Source organism: Salmo trutta, chromosome 38 (genome assembly GCF_901001165.1).
Source record: "Salmo trutta chromosome 38, fSalTru1.1, whole genome shotgun sequence".
In the NCBI taxonomy this organism is placed as follows: Eukaryota; Metazoa; Chordata; class Actinopteri; order Salmoniformes; family Salmonidae; genus Salmo; species Salmo trutta.
Window position 1 is genome coordinate 8,818,208 of NC_042994.1, and position 12,645 is coordinate 8,830,852.

At 45.3% G+C, this 12,645-nt stretch overlaps 1 protein-coding gene across 1 annotated transcript in view; it reads right to left on the bottom strand.

The window, feature by feature from the left end:
• LOC115178402 (sodium/potassium/calcium exchanger 3) overlaps positions 1 to 11,941 on the bottom strand; it is a 63,532-nt gene extending 51,591 nt beyond the window's left edge. Inside the window, exons 1-2 of the mRNA XM_029739578.1 lie at positions 11,641 to 11,941; positions 6,360 to 6,488 (exon numbers count right to left, since the gene is read on the bottom strand). Of these exons, the coding sequence (XP_029595438.1) occupies positions 6,360 to 6,488; positions 11,641 to 11,839 (328 nt within the window). The 5' untranslated portion in view covers positions 11,840 to 11,941. The remainder of the gene's footprint in view (positions 1 to 6,359; positions 6,489 to 11,640) is intronic.
• Between the last annotated feature and the right edge of the window lie 704 nt (positions 11,942 to 12,645).

The window sequence follows — 12,645 nt, forward strand, 5'->3', positions numbered from 1 at the left end:
CTCCTCTCCTCTCCCCTTCCCTCCTCTGCTCTTTTCTCCCCTCCCCTCCTCTCCTGTCCTCTGATCTTTTCTCCCCTCCCCTCCTCTCTTTTCCCCTCCCCTCCTTTCTTTTCCTCTCCTCTCCCCTCCTCCCTCTTCTTCTCTCCCCTCCTCTGCTCTTTTCTCCCCTCCCTTCTCCTCTCTCCTTTCCCCTTCCCTCCTTTCCATTCCTCTCTCCTTTCCTTTCCTCTCCTCTCTCCTTCCACTCCCTTCCTTTCCTCTCCTCTCCCCTTCCCTCCTCTGCTCTTTTCCCCCCTCCCCTCCTCTCCTGTCCTCTGATCTTTTCTCCCCTCCCTTCTCCTCTTTCCTTTCCCCTTCCCTCCTTTCCATTCCTCTCTCCTTTCCTTTCCTCTCCTCTCTCCTTCCACTCCCTTCCTTTCCTCTCCTCTCCCCTTCCCTCCTCTGCACTTTTCTCCCCTCCCTTCTCCTCTCTCCTTTCCCCTTCCCTCCTTTCCTCTCATCTTTCCTCGTCTCTCTCCTTCCCCTCCCTTCCTTCCCTCTCCGCTCTCCTTTCCTTTCCTCTCTCCTGCCCTCCTTTCCTCTCCTCCTCTGCTCTTTTCTCCCCTCCTCTCTCCTCCTATGATCTTTTCTCCCCTCCCTCCTCTCCTCTGCTCTCTCATTTCCCCTCCTCTCCTCTCCCCTCTGCTCTGTCCTCCCCTCCTCTGCTCCTCTCTCCTTTCCCCTCTCCTTTCCTCATCTTTCCTCTCCTGTCTTTTTCCCCTCCCTTCCTTTCCTCTCTTCACCTCGCTCTCCTTTCCCCTGACCTCCTTTCTGGTCCTCTTCTCTCCTTCCTCTCTCCTTTCCCCTCCCCTCCTCTCCTTTCCTCTCCGCTCTCCTTTCCCCTCCCCTCCTTTCCTTCCCTCTCCTCTCTCCTTTCCCCTCCCTTCCTTTCCTTTCCTCTCTCCCCTCCCCTGATTTCCTCTCCTCTCCCATCCTCTCTGCTCTTTTTTCCCTTCCTTTCCTCTCCTCTCCTTTCCTTTCCTCTCCTCTCTCTTCCTTTCCCCTCCCTTCCTTTCCTCTCCTCTCTCCTCTCTCCCATCCCCTGATTTCCTCTCTTCTCCCCTCCTTTCCTCTCCCCTCCCTTTTCTCCCCTCCTTTCCTCTCCCCTCCCCTTTTATCTCGCCTCCCCTCTCCTCTTCCCTCCCCTGCTCTTTTCTCCCCTCCCCTCCTCTCCTCTCCTCTGATCTTTTCTCCCCTCCTCTCTCATTTCCCCTCACCTCCTTTCCTCTCCCCTTCCCCCCTCTTCTCCTCTCCTCTGCTCTTTTCTCGCCTCCTCTGCTCCTCTCTCCTTTCCCATCCCCTCCTTTCCTCTCATCTCTCCTTTCACCTCACTTCCTCTCCTCTCCTCTCTCATTTCCTTTCCTCTCCTTTCCCCAAGCATCAGAAATCAGAAATAAACTCACCCAGCGGGGTCCCCGCAATTAAAATCATGGAAGGTGGGCGTAATGGGTAATTTCATGTCTTTCTGGCGGCATGTGTGTGTGTATGTTTGTCTGTGTGTGTGTGTGTAACGTGTGTGTTCTTGTGTGTGTGGGCACACACGTGTGTGTGTGTGTGTGTGTGTTAGTGAAATGAGGGGTTCCGTCTGAAGTGGAGGAGCAGCAGGACGTTGGTGGAAGGAACAGAACAATCAGAGAAGCCTTCTGCAGGTACTTCAGGAGAGCTCACGCCGAGCGTCATCAAGGCCTGAACTGTACTGTACACATGTCCATCTCCACTGCTGGGGCAGCAGGGGTACCGGTACTGGTACTGTACTGTACTCATCTCTACTGCTGGGGCAGCAGGGGTACCGGTACTGGTACTGTACTGTACTCATCTCTACTGCTGGGGCAGCAGGGGTACCGGTACTGTACTGTACACAGCTCTACTGCTGGGGCAGCAGGGGTAACGGTACTGCACTGTACTGTACACATCTCTACTGCTGAGGCAGCAGGGGTACCGGTACTGCACTGCACTGTACACAGCTCTACTGCTGAGGCAGCAGGGGAACCAGTACTGCACTGCACTGTACACATCTCTACTGCTGAGGCAGCAGGGGTACTGGTACTGCACTGTACTGTACACATCTCTACTGCTGAGGCAGCAGGGGTACCGGTACTGGTACTGCACTGTACACAGCTCTACTGCTGAGGCAGCAGGGGTACCGGTACTGCACTGTACTATACACATCTCTACTGCTGGGGCAGCAGGGGTACCGGTACTGCACTGAACTGTACACATCTCTACTGCTGGGGCAGCAGTGGTACCGGTACTGCACTGTACACATGTCCATCTCTACTGCTGGGGCAGCAGGGGTACCGGTTCTGCACTGTACTGTACACAGCTCTACTGCTGGGGCAGCAGGGGTACCGGTACTGCACTGTACTGTACACATCTCTACTGCTGAGGCAGCAGGGGTACCAGTACTGCACTGTACTGTACACATCTCTACTGCTGGGGCAGCAGGGGTACCGGTACTGCACTGTACTGTACACATCTCTACTGCTGGGGCAGCAGGGGTACCAGTACTGCACTGTACTGTACACATCTCTACTGCTGGGGCAGCAGGGGTACCGGTACTGCACTGTACTGTACACATCTCTACTGCTGGGGCAGCAGGGGTACCGGTACTGCACTGTACTGTACACATCTCTACTGCTGGGGCAGCAGGGGTACCGGTACTGCACTGTACTGTACACATCTCTACTGCTGGGGCAGCAGGGGTACCGGTACTGCACTGTACTGTACACAGCTCTACTGCTGGGGCAGCAGGGGTACCGGTACTGCACTGTACTGTACACATCTCTACTGCTGAGGCAGCAGGGGTACCGGTACTGCACTGTACTGTACACAGCTCTACTGCTGAGGCAGCAGGGGTACCGGTACTCAGACACAGACACGCATACAGGGTGCTCTCTCTCACACGGACAATAACACACACACACACAGACAAGAAAATATTTGCACACACTGTAAATGTACACTAACACACTCACAGACACACGCAATCATACACCCCCCCCCCTCAAAAAGGTCAAATCAACACGACTCACTCTTAACACGAACACACACTACATCTATTTTTACCAGGAACAGGAATAGCAAATTAAATTAGGAAAAGGGGTGAAAGAAGGTACACTTTTGAGAGAGGTTATTAGTCCAAACTGTGTGAGTGTGTGTGTGTGTGTGTGCATATTTAAAGGAGAGGTTATTATTTAGTCCAACCTCTACCTTTATGCCACCCGTCACTGGAGTCACCCCAGAGTCCTGGCCTCTTAAACGCTCGCTTTCATTTTAACAAGGAGAAGGAGAGGTGAACTATAATAGGCAGGGAAAGGAGAATAACTTGACCTCCGACCCCTATCTCCCTTTTATAGACCGCAAGGGTGACCTTGAGGGAGGAGGATGAGATGGGAGATTGATTGTGGCCATTTTGCTTAATTAGCATACTAGAAAGTGGGGGAAAGGAGAGGGAATGTGGTGGGGGATATAACTTTGTGTGTGTGTGTGTGTCATCATTATCTCATAGCTCAAGGTAAGAAAGCAAAACGTCAATGCACTCGTTCAGTGAAACCCTCTCCATCCCCTCTTCCCCTCCCTCCTTCTCCCAAGCTTCAATTCAACCCACCATTACAACAGAGTTGAATGTCAAATTTCCTCCATCCATATGGGGCTATAAATAGACACTGGGCTAGATGATGCAGGATAGGCCGGTCTGGAAGATGATGGTGATGAAAGTCCATAAATGCAGCTGACCAATAAGAACACAGAAGCAGCTGTGGTTCATATGGGGAAGGATGTGGGATTTTGAAGATGAGAAACATATAAGAGACCTGCTTCAAATTCGCTCAGTTTTAGCCTAAGATTTTAGTCACTTTATTAACTCTGCAGGGGTATGCACTTCTAATGTCCATTGCTCATGTTTCTTGGCCCAAGTAAGTCTCTAACCCTTTTACAGGGGCTGAGTCACTGACTTACTGGTGTTCTTCCATGCCGTCCATGGGAGGGGTGCGTCACTTGAGTAGGTTGAGCCACTGACGTGGTCTTCCTGTCTGGGTTGGCGCCCCCCCCCTTGGGTTGTGCCGTGGCGGACATCTTTGTGGGCTATACTCGGCCTTGTCTTCGGACGGTAAGTTGGTGGTTGTAGATATCCCTCTAGTGGTGTGGGGGCTGTGCTTTGGCAAAGTGGGTGGGGTTATATCCTGCCTGTTTGGCCCTGTCCGGGGGTATCATCGGATGGGGCCACAGTGTCTTCTGATCCCTCCTGTCTCAGCCTCCAGTATTTATGCTGCAGTAGTTTATGTGTCGGGGGGCTAGGGTCAGTCTGTTACATCTGGAGTATTCTCTTGTCTTATCCGGTGTCCTGTGTGAATGTAAATATGCTCTCTCTAATTCTCTCTTTCTTTCTTTCTTTCTTTCTTTCTCTCGGAGGACCTGAGCCCTAGGACTACCTGGCATGATGACTCCTTGCTGTCCCCAGTCCACCTGGCCATGCTGCTGCTCCAGTTTCAACTGTTCTGCCTGCGGCTACGGAACCCTGACCTGTTCACCGGACGTGCTTGTTGCACCCTCGACAATTACTATGATTATTATTATTTGACCATGCTGGTCATTTACGAACATTTTAACATCTTGACCATGTTCTGTTATAATATCCACCCGGCACAGCCAGAAGAGGACTGGCCACCCCTCATAGCCTGGTTCCTCTCTAGGTTTCTTCCTAGGTTTTTGGCCTTTCTCAGGAGTTTTTCCTAGGGAGTTTTTCCCAGCCACCGTGCTTCTTTCACATGCATTGCTTGCTGTTTGGGGTTTTAGGCTGGGTTTCTGTACAGCACTTTGAGATTTCAGCTGATGTACGAAGGGCTATATAAATAAATTTGATTTGATTTGATTTGATTCTTATTATTGGTGTCCTTTCTTTGCAGCAATTTGACCATGAAGGCCTGATTCATGCAGTCTCCTCTGGACAGTTGATGTTGAGATGTGTCTGTTACTTGAACTCTGTGAAGCATTTATTTGGGTTGCAATCTGAGGCTGGTAACTCTAATGAACTTATTCTCTGTAGCAGAGGTAACTCTGGGTCTTCCTTTCCTGTGGTGGTCCTCTTGAGAGCCTGGTTCATCATAGCGCTTGATGGTTTTTGCGACTGCACTTGAAGAAACTTTCAAAGTTCTTCAAATTTTCCAGGTTGACTGACCTTCATGTCTTAAAGTAATGATGAGCTGTTGTTTCTCTTTGCTTATTTGAGCTGTTCTTGCCATAATATGGACCCCTACCTTGTCACAACACATCTGATTGGCTTAAATGCATTAAGAAGGAAAGAAATTAGAAATGCATTCCAGGTGACTACTTCATGAAGCTGGTTGAGAGAATGCCAAGAGTGTGCAAAGCTGTCATCAAGGCAAAGGGTGGCTACTTTGAAGAATCTCAAATATAAAATATATTTTGATTTGTTTAACACTTTTTTGGTTACTACATGATTCTATGTGTTATTTCATAGTTTTGATGTCTTCACTATTATTCTACAATGTAGAAAATAGTAAAAAATAAAGAAAAATCCTTGAATGAGTAGGTGTGTCAAAACTTTTGACTGGCACTAATATATATATATATATATATATATATATATATATATATATATATATATATATATATATATATATATATATATATATATAGTTTTATCTATTTGAGGGATTTAACCGTTTTTGGTTCTATACAGCACCATTCAATCTAGCAGTGTGTAGCCTAGTGGTTAGAGCATTGCACTAGTAACCGAAAGCTGACAAGGTGAAAATCTGTCGTTCTGCCCCTGAACAAGGCAGTTAACCAACTGTTCCTAGGCCGTCATTGAAAATAAGAATTTGTTCTTATTAACTGACTTGCCTAGTTAAATAAAGGTAAAATAAAAACATGTAACTCAAGCATTCTTACACACCATTCATCCATCGACGAGTGCCGGCTTGAACAGTCAAGCCCAAGTCGCTCGTTGATGATCAGATAAGAGGTCGCCATGGAAACTGGGGACATTCACTTTTCAGAAAAGCTACAGGGGTCCCAGAATGTGACCGAGAATAAGTGTGAAAAGTGCTGAAACACCCAGAAAGAACACTACCGTGTGTGTGTGTGTGTGTGTGTGTGTGTGATGTACTGTAGGCTCATGGGAGCCTATCTGACCCAAGTCTGTTTTACCCCAGATTGGGAAGAGAAGGAGAGATGGGAATAACGGAGGGAGGGAGAATACGGGGTGCTCTCTTTCTTCCTTCTTTCTCTCTTACCTGGAGCGGGGGCAAGAGAGGAAGGAATATTAGAGGTTTCATTTCTTTCTTTCATTTTGTTACCTGGCTCGGTGCAGTTTTTCTTTTCCTCGTCCAAGCTGCTATTACTGTCCAATGTGTCCACCTCCTGCAGTAGCTTCCTGCCTCCCCATCGCTCATCATCATACGTGGTGGGGCTGGATGTGTCATAACCTACGAGACACAGGTAGAGGAGGCTTGAAAAGAGGTAACCAGGGCATGTTCATTAGGGCACATTGATCAAAATTCTTTGCAACACAAAATGAAAACGAGCATTTGTTATTGGACCAGTTCAGTAATACCTCCCGGTTTCTCTCTGTTTTATTCTGTTTTGTCCCTACCTAACACAACAACCATGCTCTACTTTGAAATCAACAAAAGTTATTTTGTCAGTGTTGAAGTTATATTTGTCAAGTTATTATGCACTGAGAAATGAAACGAAGGGAAAGGACTGTGGGCAGAATACATTGTATTGAATCACACAAAATGCCACTTGAATCATGAGTGCACTCTGAATAAATAACACATCTAGAGGCAAAAACAGGGTACAGGATTCATTCATTTTCTTCTTTGGACAACCCTAAACCCACTCTAACCTTTTCAGCTGGCTGACCACACGTCTGACAGACACAAAAGAGAAATGCTTCGAATCAAAATCAGAAGCAGAGGTATTCAATTGTCCTATAGTCAGACCTAGAGGCATGGCTGAACTTTCCACCTGGCATCATCACCTTTGATTCTGTACTCACAAGGCAGGCAGCGGGCAAAGGGCATCGCGTGCCAACATTCAATGTGTATTTACCTCCTCTCACAGACACACACACATGCACACACACAGGCCATCCATACACACACATACATACACGCACACACACACAGAAATAACAAGCATATCGCACCGGTGATTAATGTGTCACTGCCTGCAAGGTGTTGAGTGCTCCTCCATTAAGCTCAGAGAACATAACACACACACACACGCACTTCATGAAGTGGATCATAAATAATCAACAGAATTAATATATATTCGGCACGTTGTTTAATAGTTTCGCAGACAGGCACACAATGGGAAGAGGAGAAATGCATTAGCTGGAGTGTCATTGTTGGTTTGAACACACACACACACAGTAGTGTGTGTCCCTGTTGCATTGCGTTGTTCCATTACCAGGATACGCACACTGACATAGCAGTGATGCACAAATCATGAGTATGAAATATGCATATTCATATACAAGCACCAAGCCTTCTGTTCCTGTTCCTGTTCTGTAATGGATTCAATGGGATATAAGTGACAGCTCATGAAAAGCAAATGTCGACCTCGAATAGCAAGCTGGGTGTTTTAAAGTTAAAGTGCTTTGTAGAGTAGTAGAGGAAGAGAGTAGGAGTGGACAGCTTTTGTCTCTCTGTAACCTGGAGAAGTGTTTTTAGTATACCCCTGGGTACTCTGCCCTGATTTCAGCTTAGCTGCAGTATAAAACACCTGAGCTTTACAGCGGTTGTACAGGCAATGCTTCTCTGACACACCTACTCATTTAAGGGATTTTCTTTATTTTTACTATTTTCTCCATTGAAGAATAATAGTGAAGACATCAAAACTACGAAATAACACATATGGAATCATGTAGTAACCAAAAAAGTGTTAAACATATTTTTTATATTTGAGATTCTTCAAAGTAGCCACCTTTTGCCCTGATGACAGCTTTGCACACTCTTGGCATTCTCAACCAGCTTCATGAGGAATGCTTTCCAACAGTTTTGAAGGAGTTCCCACATATGCACTTGTTGGCTGCTTTTCCTTCACTCTGCTCATCCTAAGCCATCTCAATGGGGTTGAGGTCTGGTAATTGTGGAGGCCAGGTCATTTGATGCAGTTTTCCATCACTCTCACTGGTCAAATAGCCCTTACACAGCCTAGGGGTGTTTTGGTCATTGTACTGTTGAAAAACAAATGATTGTTCCACAAAGCGGAAACCAGATGGGATATCACTGCAGAATGCTGTGGTAGCAATGCTGGTTAAGTGTGCCTTGAATTCTAAATAAATCACAGACAGTGTCACCAGCAAAGCACCCCCACACCATCATACCTCCTCCTCCATGCTTCACGGTGGGAACCACACATGCGGAGATCATCCGTTCACCTACTCCGCGTCTTACAAACACATGGCGGTTGGAACCAAAAATCTCAAATTTGGAGTCATCATACCAAAGGACAGATTTCCACCTTTCTAATGTCCATTGCTCATGTTTCTTGGCCCAAGCAGTCTCTTCTTATTATTGGTGTCCTTGAGTAGTGGTTTCTTTGCAGCAATTCAACCATGAAGGCCTGATTCACGCAGTCTTCTCTGAACAGTTGATGTCGAGATGTGTCTGTTACTTGGACTCTGTGAAGCATTTCTTTGGGCTGCAATTTCTGAGGCTGGTAACTCTAATGAACTTATCCTCTGCAGCAGAGGTAACTCTTTCCTGCGGCAGAGGTCTTCCTTTCCAGTTGCGGTCCTCATGAGAGACAGTTTCATCATAGCGCTTGATGGCTTTTGAGACTGCACTTGAAGAAACGTTCAAAGTTTTGACTGACCTTCATGTCTTAAAGTAATGATGGACTGTAATTTATCTTTGCTTATTTGAGCTGTTCTTGCCATAATATGGACTTGGTATTTAACCAAATAGGGCTATCTTCTGTATACCACCCCTAAATTGTCACAACACAACTGATTGGCTCAAACGCATTAAGAAGGAAAGAAATTCCACAAATTAACAAGGCACACCTATTCATTGAAATGCAATCCAGGTGACTACCTCATGAAGCTGGTATGAGAGAATGCCAAGAGTATGCAAAACACTTTTTTGGTTACTACATGATTCCATATGTCTTATTTAATAGTTATGATGTCTTCACTATTAAAAGAAAACCCTAGAATGAGTAGGTGTGTCCAAACCTTTGACTGGTACTGTAAATATATACAGTTAAAGTAAGAAGTTTACATACACCTTAGCCAAATACATTTAGACTCAGTTTTTGGGAGCAATTTCCAAATGCCTGAAGGTACCACATTCATCTGTACAAACAATAGTACGCAAGTATAAACACCATGGGACCACGCAGCCGTCATACCGCTCAGGAAGGAGACGCGTTCTGTCTCCTAAAGATGAATGTACTTTGGTGCGAAAAGTGCAAATCAATCCCAGAACAACAGCAAAGGACCTTGTGAAGATGCTGGAGGAAACAGGTACAAAAGTATCTATATCCATTGTAAAATGAGTCCCTATATCGACATAACCTGAAAGGACGCTCAGCAAGGAAGAAGCCACTGCTCCAAAACCACCATTAAAAAGCCAGACTATGGTTTGCAACTGCACATGGGGACAAAGATCGTACTTTTTGAAGAAATGTCCTCTGGTCTGATGAAACAAAAATAGAACTGTTTGGCCATAATGACAATCTTTATGTTTAGAGGAAAAAGGGGGAGGCTTGCAAGCTGAAGAACACCATCCCAACTGTGAAGCACGGGGGTGGCAGCATCATGTTGTAGGGGTGCTTTGCTGCAGGAGGGACTGGTGCACTTCACAAAATAGATGGCATCACAAGGAAGGGAAATTATGTGGATATATTGAAGCAACATCTCAAGACATCAGTCAGGAAGTTAAAGTTTGGACGCAAATGGGTATCCAAATGGACAATGACCCCAAGCATACTTCTAAAGTTGTGGCAAAATGGCTTAAGGACAACAAAGTCAAGCTAATGGAGTGGCCATCACAAAGCCCTGACCTCAATCCCATTGAAAATTTGTGGGCAGAACTGAAAAAGTGTGCGCGAGCAAAGAGGCCTAGAAACCTGACTCAGTTACACCAGCTCTGTCAGGAGGAATGGGCCAAAATTCACCAAACTTATTGTGGGAAGCTTGTGGAAGGCCACCCGAAACGTTTGATCCAAGATAAACAATTTAAAGGCCATGCTACCAAATACTAATTGAATGTATGTAAACTTCTGAACCACTGGGAATGTGATGAAAGAAATAAAAGCTGAAATAAATCATTTTCTCTACTATTATTCTGACATTTCACATTCTTAAAATAAAGTGGTGATCCTAACTGACCTAAGACAAGGAATTGTTACTAGGATTAAATGTCAGGAATTGTGAAAAGCTGAGTTTAAATGTATTTGGCTAAGGTGTATGTAAACTTCCGACTTCAACTGTAGGTTACTGTAACCTACTGACGACGTTACATAGGTTACTGTAGCCTACTGACGACGTTACAAGCGTAATTCAGAAATTAGGGAGAGATGGTTAATTAGAGAAGAGTGGATGGACATTCAATGCTAGTTAAGGATACTATAGTTGTCACATTGGATTTATTAACTACAAAAAAGTTAAGACGTGTTTTTATTCTAGTGCTGCTCTGCACACACAAGCTTGTTAGCTAGCTAGCTAACGTTTGAAGTGGTCCAACGTTAAACCAACTCGAAAGTTCAATGACATTAAAAGTTTCTTTGCAGAAGCCACTCCTCCATAGGTATAATTCTGTGTGCCTAATTCAGATAATGCATGTAATAACAAGATGCCCACCGCTTCAAGCCAAACTTCCTCCTCAGAATATTGCGCTCTACACCGTGACTGGCAGCAGTGTGTGTGTTTGTCTTTCATTATGATTAAACCATGCTGTTATGGCAAAATACAATTGGCTAAATTTCCTATACAGATTAAATCGCTTACCCACTCCATAGATAACTGCTCTATGCGCATTGATTGAAGTAATTTATTGTCGAGCTAAATGTAAAAATATATATATTTCAGAGGTTTAAAAAGGAACGCCATAAACTGTTACTTTTTTTGGTTCGAACTGGTTCAGAACTTTATTTTGCTGGTTGGAATAGTGGAATGGAACGAAAAAAGAATGGTTCTGTTCAGAACGAAACCATTGGAAAATAAACTTGGTTCCAACCCGTGCTGTACATTGCAGGAAAAAACTGTTTCAGCTGTTTGAAAAATGAAAAATTCTCTCCAACTTCAGGACAAGGGCCCTAGCCCCCCTCTTGACCACACACACACCAACCATTCTCACATACTTTGTGCCCCCTCAGATTTTTAAGGGTGCATGACACCCCTGACCACACTCCAGTCCAGTTCAGAACTGTGCAAAACGAGTACTCAAAAGTAGCCTACAGTTAAAACCCAATTTGCATGATGTGCAAAATCAATGTAACATTATATTGTTACAAAACATGGTAACAAAACAATGGACTCTATGGGCTACATAACAGCCATTATGGAACTCCCACTTCAGCATTCCATCCCCCAACAGGGGGGTAAGTTGATAGGCCTACCCTCACCTGAATTTTCTGTTAGGTAGGAGAACCCCTTGACGACGAGAAGCATCCCTCCCAACAAGCATATTTGGATCAAAACCAACTCTTTTCGCTTTTTCCGTCTCGCTTTGATCTTTTTCTGGTTCAGCATCACTTGCGGCGGGCGATTCCGGGGTCGGACGCCGGCTGGAGGCATCCTTTCCGCGGCTTCTTCCTCGTCCATGTAGCCGCCGGAGTTAAATGAGCAGCAAAGCTCTCCGAGGGAATTTTACACGAACGGATACAAAGTGGGTGAACGGTGTGTGTGTGTGTGTGGAGGGGAGGGGAGGGGAGGGGGGGTCTTGTAAAAGTTTCAAGTCGGTATCGTTGGATAGTCGCGAGTGTTGAGGTGTGGACTGCAAGGTTTGTTTTCCTTTTGAAGTGCCAGGGCTTCTTGCTTCTATTTCATATTACACTTTCATTTCATGCAATAGTAGGACAGGCGGCAGGAGCGCTCCATAGATGCGACTGTGGTGTCTCGTGCGCGCAACGCCGGATTGCTCACTGATGTGTATGGTGATGTTATTGTAGGATGCTGTGTCCGACAAGAGAGAGAGAGAGCGAGAGAGAGAAAGATAGATCAAATGTGCAAGCTGTTTGACGTAGAAATTGCCTAGAGACAGTGAGAGAGTATAACAATTTTTTTTCGAGGCTCGGTACACTGCCTATCACTACCCTCTTCGAAAGTTTTTTTTGCATGATGTTGGCATTAATACATGATAGCTGAATTACATAAGTTTACATAAAGATATCTTCAAAAGTTTTTTGTGCCCAGGCCACCTTAAAGAATATTTGAGTAGGCTATAAGCTATTATGCATACGTTACATAATAGATCAATGAATGCATTGCTCATGAATTTCACATTAATTTCTATGTCATCAAATAAGATGGACTGTGATTACTTTACAGTGGGAAATATAACTAGCTTAACGTTATTTACTATCATTAGACATGCATGCTTTGAATAAAACAGGCCTAACCCAGTGAAA